This window comes from Lepidochelys olivacea, assembly GCF_965140295.1.
Source record: "Lepidochelys olivacea isolate rLepOli2 genome assembly, chromosome: 8".
NCBI lineage: Eukaryota > Metazoa > Chordata > Testudines > Cheloniidae > Lepidochelys > Lepidochelys olivacea.
In genome coordinates, this window is record NC_140418.1 from 91,493,965 (window position 1) to 91,511,995 (window position 18,031).

The 18,031-nt window shown below is 39.4% G+C and overlaps 1 protein-coding gene across 3 annotated transcripts; it reads right to left on the reverse strand.

Annotated features, from left to right (window-relative positions):
* Positions 1-70: 70 nt before the first annotated feature.
* USP1 (ubiquitin specific peptidase 1) lies at positions 71-15,007 on the reverse strand. Of its 3 annotated transcripts, none has more exons than XM_084637486.1 (9): positions 14,829-15,007; positions 13,848-14,095; positions 11,675-11,798; positions 9,998-10,105; positions 9,252-9,412; positions 7,198-7,904; positions 6,307-6,477; positions 4,605-4,806; positions 71-2,086 (listed from the first exon to the last, which is right to left on the reverse strand). In XM_084637486.1, the coding sequence occupies exons 2-9, from the start codon at positions 14,015-14,017 to the stop codon at positions 1,348-1,350; spliced, it is 2,382 nt and encodes a 793-aa protein (XP_084493612.1). In that variant the 5' UTR covers positions 14,018-14,095; positions 14,829-15,007; the 3' UTR covers positions 71-1,347. The 3 variants fall into 3 exon arrangements, with proteins under 3 accessions (XP_084493612.1, XP_084493613.1, XP_084493614.1); XM_084637487.1 differs by lacking the exon at positions 14,829-15,007 and adding an exon at positions 14,761-14,780; XM_084637488.1 differs by lacking the exon at positions 14,829-15,007 and adding an exon at positions 14,342-14,568.
* Positions 15,008-18,031: the final 3,024 nt, after the last annotated feature.

An 18,031-nucleotide genomic window follows, 5' to 3' on the forward strand; every position in this document is an offset into this window, starting at 1 on the left:
GCAAACACCCTAGTCCTAATTGGGACAAATTATTCTTCTTTTTCCTAAAGTTTATTGGTAAACTCCTTTGACTATTGACAGTTTAACATATGAATTACTGTAGGCCTTAAAACTTAAGAGATGGATCAGAAATGCTGTTCACATAAGGGCTTAAATTTTGTCCAGTGTAATTATCTTGTTATTGTAAAAGCCATAACTAAGCAATTTTAGTTAACATTTATCCCTTGAGGAAAGATCAAAGAAGCAGAATGTGTTTGTGCCATACTATTGGAGAGAGAGTAATGCCAGAGCTATAGAAGCTCTCAAACACATAATCTGATCTATTCATCTCAGACAAAATTAATGCATATCATTTTATGTTTTTATTTCATACATCTATGTACACACACTATCAAGCCAATGCTTTAGTTTTCCCATATTTCAGTGAGCTCTTAGTACAAATTAGTCTGTTAAGGTAATAAGATCAATTCTTAATCCACCCAAACACATATGCAAATTAGAAGGCTTTTAAAATACAAAATACTTTATTACACTGCATACAGATCAGCAATTTGAATTGCTTTCTTTCTCCCACAAATACATCTGGTATACCTACAATATCACACATATTTACACTTTGTCCACTTAACACCTATGTAAAACAGATGCAGGTTTGCTCATTCAAATCTTTAAGAACAGGAATCAGTTAATACTTGCAATATAAAGAATCTTAGTATGCATCACATCCACTATTAAGTTAAACTTTAAGATGTGGTACCACTCCTTCCAATCCACTAAATGAGTTAACAAGACCTCGTTAGTTTTTGTACTTTGAACACCACAGCAAAGATATGTGGGGTGGGGGGGGAAGAAGGTCATCAATAAGCTATAGCTGTTACTTTGTGCCCTGTACTGATGCCCCAAAGACTAGATATGAAATATTGCTTCCAGTGTTACAAAAATACACAACCTCTGATGAGTTTTAGTAGTTAATATAAATTTACTCCAGAATGTGAATACAAATAACTTTATTTTTTTAAAAAAAAAGCTAATAATACACAAGTCAGGTGTGACAGAACTAGTTATTTAAAAGCCACGACTGTATTTTTGGACATCTTAAGAATCTATACAGATTTGTATTCCTAGAAGGTGACATCACTAGTCCGCAGCACAGAAGTTATAGTAGGAGTTAAAGTTCTATGACATGGTTTGTTAATTCAAATTGTGCTGTTTACACAGAATTGTAAGATCTATAATAATATCATCCAGTAGCTTCAAAAGACAAACAGCTGTTACATCAAGGTAATCTTGATGCAAAAAGCACATCAACAGATGTATGCAAATCTGTAATATTTACAAAATACAGTATCACTCTACAATTTTCTTATAAAACAAAAGGTAAGGAGTTGATGTAGATGACGATGTAGGGGAGAGAGAGTTCAGAAAGTCCTTTTCCTCTGTAACCTTCACTTCAGAATCATCAAAAAGCAACCACTTTCCCTCATATTCCTTCAAGCTTTGTAACACATACAAAGCTTTGTTTTCTAGTCCACTGAAAGCTATACCATTTTGATCACCATTTTCAGTACTTTTATCAAACTCCAAGATCCCATTAGTACTGGTAGACTCAAAATTTTTATTTTCAGTTAGTGTATTAACAACCTTATCAGGGTTAGTTGCTTTGTTGTTGTACAAGTCACAGTCAGACTTACTTTTTTGTCCTCCGAGAAGTCCAACAGCTTCCATATTCTTTTTGCTCAAAGTTTTACTTGACTGTGCATTTCCATTGACTCTAAAAGAGACTTCACCATCATCATAATCTTCAGCAACAGCTCTTGCTTCCTCCTCATTCAGTGGTTCTGGCTTAATCACTTCATACATCTGGTCAGTGATGAAATTGCCCTTGTCTAATTCTAAACTATTAAGATCTGTAATTTTGACAGAGGCAGTGTAGTGTCCACTGCTAATTGTAATGCCACTGTGCATTACTACTGCAAATAATCCATAGGTATCATTAGTAGACTTTGTGCTCCATTCTTCTAGTGACAATTTAAGAGGTGTCAATAAGGGAGTATTTATCTTTGACAGTCCACCATAACAATCAAACCTTTGAAAGAAAAATGGTAAAGTTAGATTACTACATCATTTCACATTTTTCTTTGTGTGACCTACAAATGATGGGGGGGAAGTTTCTAGCCTTTTTCTGCTACTCCAATGTATAGACACTTAAACAACAACAGAAAACTTTTCTGCTTGTTTTATAACTTATAAATAATAGGAATGTCAATTCTGGTCTTCCCCAGTATCACTAAAAAAATTATTGGGGGATGTGTATTAACACACAACTTAACTAGAAGGGTGAAACTGAATCTTTAACCAAGATTTCCTCTCTCTAAAATGTTAATTATTGGCACTAACTAGATGTTAACTAAAAATCCAAAATTTTAAACAGTGATTAAAAATCCCTTCTTCTCTCAATTGCTCAGCTTTCACTCTTGTTGTCCTATTTTTTTCTTCCAGCCAGATTAGAAAGGAGCTGACTTTCTCATGTATAAACTAGAAAGGCTCTCAATGGGTGTGACCTAAGACAGTGTTTTGGCTCACTGTCTTAGGCAGTTCTTGTTTGTTTTGCAGGTGTCTTTTGTTCTTCCAAGCCTAGTGATTTCAATATTGTATTGCTATTCCACGTTAAAATGCTGAAACCAAAAAGTGGAACCTTAGAATAAACTTTCCAGACAGTTTCAGCTGCATCCCTGACTCCAGTATTAAGTTTGATCTCTGTTCTTACTTCCTTGCACTTTGGCTGACGATACCTTTGCAGAAAGCATTCAAGATCGTTCAAAGGGAAAATGAGGAGACTGGATTCAGTTCAAAATAGCATCACTTGCCTGGATGGAAGTGTGAATATTTTTGAGTGAGGATCTGAAGATCACCAGGACAGAAGAAAAAAAGATACGACATTTGGAAAATGTCTATGTCACCTGGAAATTGCTAACTAAATCCTCAAGGAAGACAAAGTGTTGTTTAAGCTTATAAACAAACTGAGGATCAAAAATATTGAGGGTCCCTGTGACAAAAACCCCCTATAGTTTTATTTCTGAATTGCTTGCAGAAGGATCAGAAATGTATGGGCTCTTCCGTCTGATTCATTATCCCCATTTTATATTATCCCCATTTTATAGATCGGGACTAAAGCCCTAAGAAATTAAGTGACTTGTTCAAGGTCACACAGGAAGCTTCTAACAGATTTTTGGAACAGAATATATCTCCTGATTCCCAGGCATCATGCTTCAACCTCTAAAACATCCTAAATCAGTAAGTGAAGTTGTAACATTGGGTAATTTCATTTAATATCTTGAATTCTGATTCTGTGCAGTATTGAGTGGCAGGAACATGTTCTGGGACTGAAGTAAAGTGGTGGAATATTGAGACAATAAGCAGTTTGTCCGTTTACTGCTTCCTGAGGAAATGATGCAGATGGCAGGAAAGTAATCACTTGTAATTTATAATACTGGGAGGGCTGGAAAGCCAGATCAAATCTGCATATGTTGTTTCAACATATGAAAAACTGTAAGTGAGCTCAGTAATGCTATATCATTAAATTTCCAATTTAGTGGTTGGATGATGATTACAACAAATAACCTTAATACATTTCACAATATAATGAAAATGTATTCAGATGTGGCCTTCTGTCACCTTAAGGTTATTTCTCTACAGAGATCTGAATAGTGCTATTGTGACTTGCTCAAGCGCTTTTCCAATTTACTCCCAAAACAATTGTATTAAGTATGTTGCTGTAGCCAATTCTCAGATGTGTACTGTTATTGTGCTATTCATATTCATTTCTATTTGCTATAATATTTTTATTCACATTCATAAATTTGGAAGAAAAAGTAGATATTGAAATTAGGCACGGTAACCTTGTCAGCAAAATAAAGATTTACATAGTATAAGAGCATATTGCCAATGCTCAGCTACAGGTATGGACATAAATGGGACTTATAGTAACTGAATTAATTTAGTTGAGTTTTTTAAAAGTCAAAGACATAGTCAAATTACTATGGTCCAAATTTGGTATACCTTAAAAATATGTTTTGAACTTGGGAGGCTAATCTCCAATATTTTCCTTTCTAAAATGTCTTCTACTCCCTCAGTGACAAAATCTCTACCATCTACAGTTGCCAAATCCAGTTTTATGCTCTGTAGCTTTAACTACCTATCCTGAAATAGTTAACCTATCCCTATCCCCATAGTTGATATTAGCAAGTAAACAAGTTTTACTCTCCCCCCCCCTCCAAAAAAAATTTCAAGTTCCATTAGGAACACAAGAAAAACAATAATGTTGGCATGAGACATTGAGAATATTTTCGCCAGCTTTCACAAGGGTATTACAAAACTTGGTAATCTAAACACTGAGAAAATTGTTTTGTGGCTTGCTAAAATATGAAGAGCCTGTGCTAAACAGCTAAATAATAAACTACTTGTATTCCTGTTTTCACAAGGGATTTTTCAAAGTTAAATTCAGGCTACAAACAAGTTTTGTTATTTAAACTTTTGCATCTGTTTTGGCAAGGTTTCTCTTCCAGCAGCACTGTTTCTTAATATAGTTTATCTGCAATACTCACTCTAAACCATTAGCAGCAAAGCACTTCAAGTGAACGGTTATAACTTCAGGCATTTTATCAAATAAAAGACTGCGTTCTGCTTCTGTGTAATGACGGCAGTTTTCACAGAAATATTTATCCTCTCCCACAATCCTCTCTACTGATGCAAACTGTGAAATTGCCCATTTTAGGGTCTTCATTTCTGTTTTTGGCTCTGGAGAAACTACAAAAGAGAATTATTACAGATAGTTATTTACATTTCCAATATATACCACAAGAATTTTAAAACAAAGCTATAAAAGTTAAGACACTTGCAAGAACTAGTATTAAAGTTAAGAATATTAAAAATGCACCAAATAGACTGAAAACCAAGATAAGCAAATCATCTCTGCTCACTGAATTTCAGGAAGTGCAAAAATGAGAGATACTACCCAGGATGTAGATTAACTCAGATTGAAAAACAGTTGGTGTGCTGCTGTATTTCAGATTTAAACAAAGGGTCTTCAAAGGCTGAGATAAGACAAGTGCACAACTCCCACTGACTTCCCTAGGAATTGTGCACACGTATCTAAGAGCAGAATTTGGCCCATTTTTAAAAGGTAGGTAGGTTTCCAAAATAACTAGCAAGTTCTCTTCCCTGTCATGTCTGGCTTGCACTCACAGCTTTAAACCAGATTTAAAAATATATATATTAAAAAGCTTCACTGCCAACATCTGCAGTGATAGTAACTTTTAAATCTTTAAAAAAGAAAACTTAATTGGAATTAGGTTTAGTCTATTTTAATTCAACATTAATATTTTCATCTTTCCCCACCTAATGTAATAGGAAGTCAGGAAAAGTAAAATCTCCCCCAAATTACATCATTGGGAGTTAAAACAACCTTTTCTTTACTACCCTGAATTTAGAAGTTTTTAAAATCAGTTTTTACAACTTTGAAATAAATTTTAGTGTGTTAATATATACGTGCATCAGTTTTGGAAAATTCACATAAAACAAATATGAATCATCGATACTTGTGAAGTAGCCTTAGGGACACCATACAAGAAACACCAATATAATTTGAGAGAGAAAATACACAAAAATATAAAATGCATAGTATCTTGGTGACACTCTAAAGGAACAATGACAATTTACATTTTCAAACTGAAACTTAAAAAAAGTTTGAGCATGCTTCATGCAGTATATATCCTGTTTTTTCTCAAAGGGTTAGATATGGGGTTTTCTACTTCCTTGCTCCTTAAAAGGATTTTTTACAACAAGGGAGAAAGGGTAGGCCCACGATCATTATTATCAAACTGATCAATTGTGAGAGAGGAACTAAAATTGACTATATACACCAAGTTGTTAGATGCACAAAACAAGCTGGAAAAAAATATTTCCCTAACATTTTACTCTGAAGGGTTAGTTATAAATACATTAGGCAAAAAAAAAAAAATCCAGATAGAAATGCTCTTTCAAGTTGATAGTGTCCATTCAAATGAATAAAAGGATTGCAAGCACCTGTGTCATATCAGGAGAGTGAATTTAAAATAACTTTTTTAATGCTTTTTGGATCCATCCATGTTATCAAGGCTATGGTTTCCAATTCTAAAGAAAATCATAAGATATTGACGTGGCCAGGACCAAAAGCATTTTCTAGTAACATTATAAACATCAAGGGCACCCCAAAACTATAAATGTATGAATCAGATATGTATATTGTGACCCTTTACTGTTACTTACTTTCAGAACTCTCTTCTGCTTTAGAAAGTTCATCTTCTTGTACTGGGACACTGATGTCCTGAAAGTCTTCTCTTCTTTCAGTAAAACATTCACACTCCAAACATCGTGTTCTCAATACCAACTGACCCTGGAACAGTTTCTCCACTAATTCAAAAACAGCTAACTCTGAACCTAGAAAAAGTTAAATAAAGTTCTTATTCAGAGTAGTACATTAAGGACAGTTATTGGTACTATTCTTCCTGAACTGGCATTAAGCACAACAGACTTGGTCTCAGTTTTAGATATTCACATTCCTTCATTTGTATTATAATATTTAACAGACCATAAAAACCAGCACATGACGACTGTATATTGAATAAAGCATATGAAAAAAAAATCTTGATCTTGAAATACTCAAATTTTATTTTAAGATTAGATTCTAGATTTATCCTTTTATTGAAAATGTCTCAGCTTGGGTAATTTGTTTTGTATCATTCATGGATTGTGTATATGTTGGCATTAACCTTAATGATAAATAATTCTCTTGTGCGGAACAAACACTTGTGGACTTTTCAAGTTCACAACCCACATTCTACATTATAAATTAGCAAGAGGTAATACAAGTATAAACTTGGCATTCTTCTAAGGTTTTTACATTGCATTACTATAATGAGCCTTATTTTCTGTTCATGCTTTAATTTCTAATTATTATTCTATGTCTTAGATACATCTGTATGTCAGGTATTTTTTATATATATATATAAAAAATCTAGGATTACATTGGGTGTAGAAATTTTCCATTTAAGGAAAAATAGATTTCATATCCTCACTATGGTATTTGAGCACCAACTTCCCCGATGTAGTGGTTTCTTAGTCCTACTGTGTTTACATTAAGCCCACACTTTTACTAACCTTCTTGTAGTGGTTTTTCAGTTCCTTTTTCACCAGCACTTTCCACAGGGGATGCAAGTTCACAGTATTCTTTTATATTACCATTTTCACACTTTACAGATGCCTTTTCAATCTCCCAGGCATCAGTTTCTTTCATCTGCTCTTTGGATCCCAAGTTGTTTGCTAGCTTTCCGACACTACAGAATTTAGACAGAATGCTGGGTTGTTTGCCTGAAGACTTAAACCAATTTAATTTAAGTCGTGATTTCTTCTGTGTTGGCTTTGCAATCTCATTTTCAATAGAATACTTATCAATGGCTTCCGTAGGATTTTCTAGTTTCTCCGCTGTTGCTTTCCTCTTTGATCTGGTCTGTCTCTGATTTTCCTCTACTGCATTATGCTCCTTGGATACTTTAGATTTTTTCTTTGCATTCCCACTCTCAGTGTCACTTTTCCTTTTCCCAATTCCTTTGGATAGTTTGTCTTCAGAACCCTCTGCAGTGTGACTGCTTGTTGCATAGTCATTTTCCTCAACAGGGCTGTTAATGCCATTGCTTTCAGTATTTTGATTAGACTTCTCCAAGTGAGCTACAGGCTCTTCCACTGGCATATTTTTCAATTCTTCCTTCTTCAATATCTGACACGTTTCCTGGATGTTACCAAGAATACACTGCAATACTTCCTGGGCATCATGTTGCAGATATCCTTCATACATAGGGTTAAGTTCTCTATAAAGAAAAAGGGAAGTGTTATATAGTTTTGAAATGATACAGCTGGAGACTACCACTTGATCAGTTATTGTGTTACAATGGAACTCCTACACAGATTTTATATTTTTAATTTACATCTGGCAGTGAGAGAGTCCACAGACTGGGGTGGAAACACAAGAAGAGTCAAAGAGGAAGGATCTGATCGTTTCAGGAACTAATACAAAATTGTGTAGCACTTCTGTGTTAATCGCAAAAGGATGAAAATATTGGAACATAAGACTACCTTTTCCAATAGACGTTAAGAAACTAATACTAAAGGATTGATACAGATGTATTAGTTTATAAACACTTATGTTCTCAACTGAAAGACTATATATAAATACAGACACAACCTCACAATATTCATGTGCAATAAATGTTTCTGGACATTTTACAGATGAGAAAGCTGAGGCCAAAGAAGTGAATTGACTTGACCAATGTCATAATTTGGAGGCAGTCTGGCATAGAACCCACATTCCTAACTCCTTGTGTCCCCTCTCTATTTTCTAGACACTGCCTTTCTGTGATAGAACAATACCACAAGATCAATGTCCAGGTGTATTATCAATAAACAACATCAGTTTACCTCAATTATTTAATAATGCCCATCCCCATTAAGTGCTACAATTGACAAAAAGCAGAGCAGTTTTAAGAACTACTTCGGCACTGGATTAAGAATAAAAAAATAGACATTCACCACTGCAGACTATTTACTAAGTAGCTAACTATAATATGATTTGAGATTCAAAATTAGGGATGTTTGGATAAAAAGTCCAGGCCTGAAGAGAAGGTCCATGTACCACAGGTAGCCATGGAAAGGAGGCTAGGGGCAAATGGCCATTTCACAGACTGAATCCTGCAAGGTGCTGAGCACTCTAGCCCTGATCCAGCAAAGCACTTAAGCACATACTTAAATTAAAGCATTTGTGTAGTTCTAGTGACAAACGTATTTAAATGCTTTGCTGGATCTGGGCCAAAGTACTCAGAACCTTACAGGATCAAGGCCTGTAATCTTAGCTCTAAACTTTGATACGACAAGAGATAGCTGAAACAGTAGATGCACAAATTTTATCTTGGGCCACCTTCCCACAGTAAAATTGACTGGGATTATATCAGTTTCATTATGTGGCTGCTAGAGAATTCTACTGAGCAGCAGAACTGATGCAATCCCCTGCATGGAATGTGGAAAAACAACACATTTCCTACGCTGGTGTATCAAATTTAAGAACATCAACCCCCAACTTTTTCTTAAAATTGTAATACACAAATTATAATCAGCTCAAATTTCAGTGAAAATTCCGACATTTCATTTAAGATTATTTATACCTAAGTGTGTTTAGTAGCCTTCTTGGCTGAGTAGCAAGTTCATCTGTATATTTTTCTGGATTTAATAGAAAGCTGGCCTGAAGCTGTTCCACTGAAAGAATCAAGGAATGCAAACTGAAGATTAGTTCATAACTTGCCAAAGGATCTTCTTTACAACTTCCCTGTAATCATAAAAGAAAAGACAATAGCTGAGCTTTTGCCTCTGAATACAACAGTTGAAGGTTTTTAACCCTGCCTCCTTCATCCCTTTTCTGTCAGTCATTGACAGCATTTCTATCAGTTAAAGGGATGGAAGCAGGTGCTTCTTGAAACATTAAATATATTGCTTCTTTGCCTGTAGAAAGTGAATATGAAAAACGAACAGATTCCACTGGATATTCTAGCCCCAAAATAACTCTAGGGCGGGGGTCGGCCTGGGTCCTGCTGCCACTCTGAGGTTAGCCGCTGCAGCTGCGGAAGTCACGGAGGTCCCAGAAAGTCACGGAATCTGACTTCCGTGACCTCCGTGAAAGACTTGCAGTCTTACTTATAAACCTCCCAGAAATAACTTTGAAGAGCACTGTTATAAGTTGTAAATGAGTCAAAAATTATTCCACTATAATAAAGGTAAATTTTCTTCAACAGGAAGTTAAAGAAAGCTCTTTACTGTGTGCCCCTACATATACCAAGATATGACACTTTAATTTATGCTGCTTTTATGCATAATTACAGCTAAAGAAAGATCAAATGATACATATAAAATTTACCTTGTCTGACTTTTGTTCTCCTTCATCCTTTAACATTTCTCTCTTCTTTGAAATAATGTTAAATAAGTGTTTCACTCCAGTTTTAAAGCCAGGGCAAAAATATAACACCTAGCAGCAGCAGTATAAAACAAGAAAAAAAAAAAAGAAAAAAAACCTGTAAAGTTAGCAAAAGTTGTACATGAAACTAAAGTTAAAACGAATATTAAAGTCCATGCACATAGGCCAAGATCTGCTTCTGCATCTCCTAGGTTGTTACACAGCACGCAAGGATGCAGAAACCTTGATGGTCCAGACTTTGCAAATATAGGTAGAGTACAATTTAAAAACAATATTTTATGTATATATAAAAATGTGTTAAAAACTTAAGCACAAAGGTAAAGAAGTTCTACCTAGGTACTTATGTGGTTCTAATCACTGTGGCATTTGAGGAAATGGAGGTCATAAACACCGTAATACCTCAAACATTAATGAATTTATCCTCCCAAAGTCCTTGTGAGATAATTCTTTCCTATCTCCACTTTACAGGTAAGGAATTGAGGAAGAAAGATTAGGTGCTTAATCCAACATCCACCGGAAGTCTGTTGCAGATCAGGGAACCTTGTCTACCAAATTTCAGCCCAACAATTTAACCATGAGACCATCCTTCAAAAGTTAAACTTCTCCCTGCTACTCAACACTCATTTTACAGTACAGTGAGAGTAAATACTGCTGATATTCAGGAATGCATAGCTGTAGTGAAAAGCTTACTTTTGAATTCCCCGACTATTTATATAGTTATCTCCACTAACTAAAACTAAGGTGGAAATATGAAAAAGTCTCACTAATAATACTTAAAATGCCAAAGGGAGTCAGATGTCCAACTCCCAGTGATTTTAAAGCTTCAAAATTTAATAAGAATTGGGCAACTGACTCCCTTAGGCACTTGAAAATTCCACCCAAGTGGTTAAAGGGATAGAAGATAAGTCAGTTAACATGAATGACTGAAAAGTAAACTAAACAGTTGTTTCATTTTCATCACTTATACTGTTTATTTTTTCACTTTACTACACTTTTTAAACTTGTGTAGAGAAGTGACTAGTCATCGGTTTGTCTTTCTAGTTTCCTGCACTAGTACAAAGATAGAGTTTCCAACATTGCAGGGGAGTGCTTCAGTTTTAAGAGATTCAAATTAGTTATTTTTTTAAATTTCATAAATTGGAAAACAAATAATAAAATTGAGAGTTTCAACTACTTGATAGCATCCCTTAGAATATTCCAACTATTAGTGTTGGATGGAACTTTGCTTTATTAAATTAAAGGGCAATCTGCATCCCTCTGCAGAATACAAAGCGATTTACACCACCAAGTTCTGCCTCCACTCGTGCACCCAACTTGGCACAATGACGCAAAACGAGGAAAGTGGTGTGGTCAGAGAACAAGTCTGGTCAACTCATGCCCAATCCTGGAAGCAAACCTTTAGGGCAACGCAGTAATTTCTTTATAAAACAATTACTCCTGCACGTGAGCAGGAGTAGATATAGATACATGTGCACCATTGGCTGCCTTGAGTGTGTGGTATCTCCCTTCAGTCCCATTTTTACCCAATACTTCGTCAAACTAGGAGTCTAAAATGCTTGTATAAAATGTTTAACAACAACAACACAAATATCTTTTCCAATCCCCAAAATATGAATTTACCTGAAGTATGCTGTTAAGGTAACAAGTATTGCCAAGATTGTTCAAGCCCACAAAAGGCAGCATATTGTCTTTTTTCTCACAACTAATGGGTGAAGGAGGCTGTGCTGCAGGAACAACCTGATCACTATTAAACAGAGAAGAGAGTATGTAATAGAAAGCAAGGCTTTTTTTTTTTAAAATATCTTAGAACACATGCATATACATCTCCTTGACCTTTTGAAGTGTTTGTCCTTCACATTATTAACTTCTTACAAAACATATTTTAACACTTAGGGCTGGATTTTTAAAGGGAGTTGGGTGCCTAAATACCTTTAAAAATCTGGCCCTTACACTACTATATAAAATTAATCTTTGTATACTGTCAACAGATCATAGATGGTACCAAAACTACCAGTTTTTGAAACTTGTGCTATGCTGTATGCGCAAAGATGGAACCACTCAACAGAAACAGTATTTTCTAGGAATTTATGCAAAAAGATTTGCAATAAGCACACAGATATTCCAGGAATAGTACAATACCCACGTGTAGGGCCCTACCAAATTTACAGCCATGAAAAACGCATCATGGGCCGTGAAATCTGGTTTCCCCCATGAAATCTGATGTTTTGTGTACTTTTACCCTATACTATACAGATTTCACATGGTACACCAGCGTTTCTCAAATTGGAGGTCCTGACCTAAAGCACGTTGGGGAAGGTGGGGGGGTTGCAAGATTATTGTGGCGGGGGTCACAGAATTGCCACCATTACTTCTGCGCTTCCTTCAGAGCAGGGTGGCAGGGCGCCCAGCTCTGAAGGCAGCACCCTACCAGCAACAGCATAGAAGTAGGGTGGCAATACCATACCATGTCATTCTTACTTCCACGCTGCTGCTGGCAGCACTGCCTTCAGAGCTGGGCTCCCAGCCAGCAGCTGCTGCTGCTCTCCGCCTGCCAGGCTCTGAAGGCACTACCACCACCAGCAGCAGTGCAGGAGTAAGGGTGATAGTACCATGATTCCCTACAGTAACCTTGCAAACCCTGCCCACCACAGCCCCCTTTTGGGTCAGGACCCCTACAGTTACAATACCATGAAATTTCAGATTTAAATAACTGAAATCATGAAAATTATTTTTAAAATCCTCTGACTGTGAAATTGAACAAAATGGACCGTGAATTTGGTAGGACACCTATGTACGTGCTACACCTGGTCAGGCAGTTTTTTCTGAAGTCCTTCAAACAAATATGGAAAAAATCCTACAAGTTCTTCTATAACGGTTGAGTTTTCATAGACTTAGTTACTGCAGCACTAAGTGAAAAATGCCACAGTGTATACTTTCCATTCTAACCCTTCCCCATCCCATCACCAAAAGCTTATCGTCACAGAAATTCCTGCACACAAACCCAAGGGCAAGACTCAGTCCATTATGCAACGAAGCAACCAAAAGCTAATGTAGAAGCATTAGACTGATAACACATTCCACTGGTGTAACAGAACAAACGCATTAAATGGTCATCAGTGCAGTTGTAATTTTCCTTTTCCCATCTAACCCTCTTCATTAGCTGGTAGGAAGTGAGTTGGAAGCCTCATTCTGGAATTGAGGACACTGGTGAAATGCAATGGAAGAAAGCTAGTACTGGGACTGCCAATGCTTGTACAAGTACTAGAAATAGGACTTTAAAATCCAGAACCTTGCCCAGGCTCACTTCAATCTCATTTTGAAAAACAGGTTTGTTGTTTGCAAATTCTTTAAAGCCAGAATATCAATTTGTTTAAAATAATTTGGTATGTAAATCTGAATAAGTATCCTTTGTTAGCTTAGTATATTGATCACATTCTCCACAAGTTAAAAAGACATTCTACAGGCAAGGTTAACATCCATAATAAGTGTAAACTCAGTCACCTCTCATTTTCTTAAATTAGGTTTCAAGTACCAAAATCAGTTCAGTTAGATGAAACCGACTCAAGCATTCCATTATAATATGCTTTGTGACATTTACTCTCTATTGGAGCAGTACAGTAAGCATAACAGTTTAGTTTTCAAGAGCCAGGTTGATAAGACATCCATTTATTAAGATGGTTTTTACTCCCACTTGTCCATTATTAAACAAACTATTTCTGATATAAAATAAAAATACTTATTAGAACGTTTAGCATTGACCTAGGTTATAATCAGAAAATCTTCTCTTACATACATTTCTGAGCCTCTGTATTCTGGACTCTTTTGTTCATTTTCTTGTGAATCTGTAAAATCCAGTGCTCTTTTAGTTTCCTTTTTTTGGAAAAGCTTCAGGGAAAGCCTGTTTTTCTTTGACGGGCTACCTCTCAAAAGCCCAGTAGCGTCAGTTGGTAATACACCTGGCATTTTTTCCTCACTCACAAATAATAATGGGGACGGGGAATAAGATCACCCTAGACAGAAAGCTGCAGTCGGTAGTAACACCTGTCAAATACATAATGTTACATTTACTTTTATTATGGGAAGCGGCCATGCATGCAGTAAAAGTTCATGACTGTACTTTCTAGTGGCCCGCGTGGCTCAGAGGACTGGCAAGAGCCGTTCCACCTTCAGCACTCCGAATCTAGGCAGGGGTTGGAAACGACCAAAGCCAGGTCGTCTCTGTGTCCAGGGGCCTGCCTGGAAGGGGCTACGCTGACGTTTCAGTGTCGTGTAGAAGACCGGGCCCACCTCACAGCAGACACGGTCCACACCGCCTGGTGCCCGTGCGGCATTTCCAGCAGGGAGGCCAAGGGACGAATGGGCTGGAGCCTGCCTGACCCGCTCTCGAGAGCAGGGCTGTTGTTGGGGGTTCAGTGGCGGGGAAGCCCGCCCAGCGACAGCACCTTCTGCGAGCACTAACAACCCGAGCCTGCAGCGGGGTTCGGCCCCGACGCGGGAAAGCGGCCGCTGCCCCGCGCCGCAGGGCCCCTGGCGCACCCAGCGAGCGAGACTAAAGCAGACTAAGCCCTTTATTCCAGCCATGCCCCCTCCCCCCGGGGAGGAATTACAGGCTCCCCAGGCACATCTTGAGGCGGGCGGGGAAACCCCCAAACTCCACCGGCCCCAAGGTGAGCGGAGGCGCCCTCTCCCCCTCCCCCGCTCCTGACCCGCAAGGGACGGGGTGAGTCCCCTGACTCCCGGGGGGAGGGTCCCTGCCGGCGCCGCGTCTCCTCACCCGCTACATCTTCGCTTGGCCCCGGTGCCGCCGGGAGGGGGCATGCTCTCCCAGAATCACCCTCCCTGGTTGCTATGGCGACTACAGGGCGCCCCAGTCCCGCGCTCCCCACAACGGGAAAGTTGGCGGGTTTTCCCTAGCCCCAGGACCCGACACCTGCCCCCTCGCGCCAGGGCGTGTGCGGCCTTCCAGAGCAAACGCCAGCAGAGAAATCCCTCCAGGACCCTCGGGACTGAAAGGGTAGCATCGGCTAACAGAGCGTCGGCTCCTCACAAAAATCTGGTAGGCGCGCTGGGCCGCATTATGGGGCGCCCTAGGAACCCCACCACAACTGTCTGTCTCCTGGACTCAGGCAATATATTTGCCAGCCCGCGGGGTCCTGGCGGGGCGCGCGCGTGCGGCGGTAGAGGCCTGGCCAGAGGGCTCGAGCCTGGGAAGGGGATGGGACGGGTTAAACCATCGTACATGGATGTCTGCTCCCCCCTCCCTTTCCAAGGAAAGTGAGTAGGTCCTGACACGCAGACTCAACCCCACCCACCCTCTGCCGCCTCCGCCAATAACCGCGCGAGAAGATCACCCAATCAGCGTTTTGCGCGAGCGGATTATTCCTATGAGGCTGTTCAAATGGTCCCGGGTAATTTAACGGCTCTCGGACTGGAGCGAGGCGTGAGAGGTGGGGGGACGCAGAGAGGGAGGCGTAGGGCGGAGCGCGGGTGGCGTGTGGGGGACGGACGGGACAAAGCCGGCGCAGGCCCAGGCGGCTGTGCCCGTGCCCTGTGGGCAGCAGTTCCCGCGTGGTCCCCGTGGTCCGGGGCGCTGTAACAGTCCGAGCACCGAGGCCAGCCCGAGCTGTGGGTGGTGCGGCCTGGCGGTAGGGTGACCAAATGTCCCGATTTTATAGGCACAGTCCCGATATTTGGGGCTTTGTCTTATATAGGTGCCTATTACCCCCCACCCCCACCCTGGTTTTTCCACACTTCCTGTCTGGTCACCCTAACCTGGCAGCCCCAGGGCTGGGGGAGAGCGAGCGTTGGAAAGAAGTGGCCTAAACCAAGCAGCATCTCTGAGTGAGTCTGGTCAAAAAATTGCAACCTCTCCCCCCGACCCCCAAGAACCTGCCCTGGGCTCAGCCAGCACGAGGAGCTCGTTGGGTAGCCCATGGCGGGTTCGCCTTCTGCTCGGCCCTGCGCTCAAGATTTTCCCTGCAGCCAGCTGCGAGAAACCGATTGAGCTTGGACACCTGGAAGCTGAGAGCCCTATGTCACCACCACTGGCCTCCCCGGGCTGGGCTTTCAAAAAACAATACATGAGAGACTCAGGATAAAACTCCAACCGTGAATATAAGGGTTGCAAAGAGGGATGTAAAAGGTTAACCTAAGCATTAGGCTTATCGGTTAACCAGACCTTAACCATTGGCCAGAGGGACTGCGCCAGGCCAGCCAGAGCAACCTTGGTTAACGGTTAACCGATTAAATGATACAATTTTAAACATTTAACCAGTTAACTTTTTTAACCAGTATTTACATTCTCATTGCAAAGGGACTGAGAAACAGCTCAGATGCATGCTCACCCTCTCAAGTCAAGGTGACTCTGGTCTGGGAGGCGGAGGATTGCCTTTGGGCAAGAAGCACCCTGTCGTACAGTAGTAGGGATAAAGATAATAAAGAATGCAAGATGAAGAATCCTCCCTGTCTCCACTAGGTGGTGCCCACAATGTGTAGTTCAAATCAGCACATGGAAAGTAGGCCATAGCCCTCATATCTTTTTTTTTTTCCCCCCCTCAAACATTTCACCGGTACGCTTGCTTCTGCTTCACCCAATTTCTTTTTTAAACAAAAGTCAAATTTTAGTTCTCTCTTATAGTTTTACTTTAAAGGTGATGTACAAAGGGAAAAATAGGTTGGTGCCCTTTTTTCCTCTTTCTGATTTCTACAGTAGTAGGTCTGAAAGTTTTGTGGAGATTTTCTTTGAAAATATTTTCCTGCTTGTTTTTACTTTAGAAATCTAGACTTTGTGACAGACTCAATGGACAGTGGAGGAACTAGTACGATTATGACAAAGATAGAAAGGGATCATAGATGTGGCGAGTTATTGCAGGGCAACCCAAGGTGGGAAGCTACAGCACATCAGCTTGCAGCACAACAAAGTCCCATGTGGACACCCTTACAAACAGTGTAGCACGGTGAAAGTCCTGGAGTGTGGGTTAGCACACTACTGTTTGAAAGCATAGTTGCTAAGCCACACTCCAGGACCTTCACTAAATGGTACAAGTGTCCACATGGGACATTACACAGCAAGGGGGGGAGGGATTGCTCAGTGGTTTGAGCATTGGCCTGCTAAACTCAGGGTTGTGAGTTCAATCCTTGAGGGGGCCATTTAGGGATCAGGGGCAAAATTGGGGATTGGTCCTGCTTTGAACAGGGGGTTGGACTAGATGACCTCCTGAGGTCCCTTCCAACCCTGATATTCTATGATTCTAAGGTGATGCATTGTAGATTCACTCTTTGGCTTGCTGCATGCTAACTCAGTGTGTAGACAGGGCCAAAGGAAATGAAACCTTATTAGTAGACAGGACATGGTTACCCAGACTGCTTAAAATTGCGAGTTTGGGTTTTTTATGTTTACACCTATTTCAAACACTTGAGAGACTTTTGGAAAGATTTAATACCCCTACCCATTCAGTTATTATCTGAATAAGTTTCCTATGCACATCTGAGTCACCAAGAAGTCCACCACCAAAAAAGGAAATAAGAATGGACATCCTTTTAAGGCTTAAGAAAAAAAACAAGCAGAAAAAATATTCAAGGCTTTATCATAAAAAAGCAAAAAAGGGCACAACCCCATTTTTCCCTTTGCACATGACCTTTACAGGAAAACTGAAACAAGTAAAAGTGGACTTTGTTCAAAAAAACAAGAGTAGAGAATACTTATATTCATGGTCTTGTAGTTAGAAATGTTTGCTTTCATTCAGTTTATATTATTGAAAAGAAGTTGCTAAATAGCCAGTTTTGAATTATCTTAATCCAGGCTCAATTTTTTTATGTATTTCTGGAGGTAATATCAAGTTTAAAATAGACAAAACAATAAAAAGAAAACTTACATCAAATATCAGGTCCAAATAATATTTTGTGTCAAGGAACAATTCCCAAAAGTACTTTGAAATACACATTCTTCTTTGGACATTAATTGCCAACATTTTAATT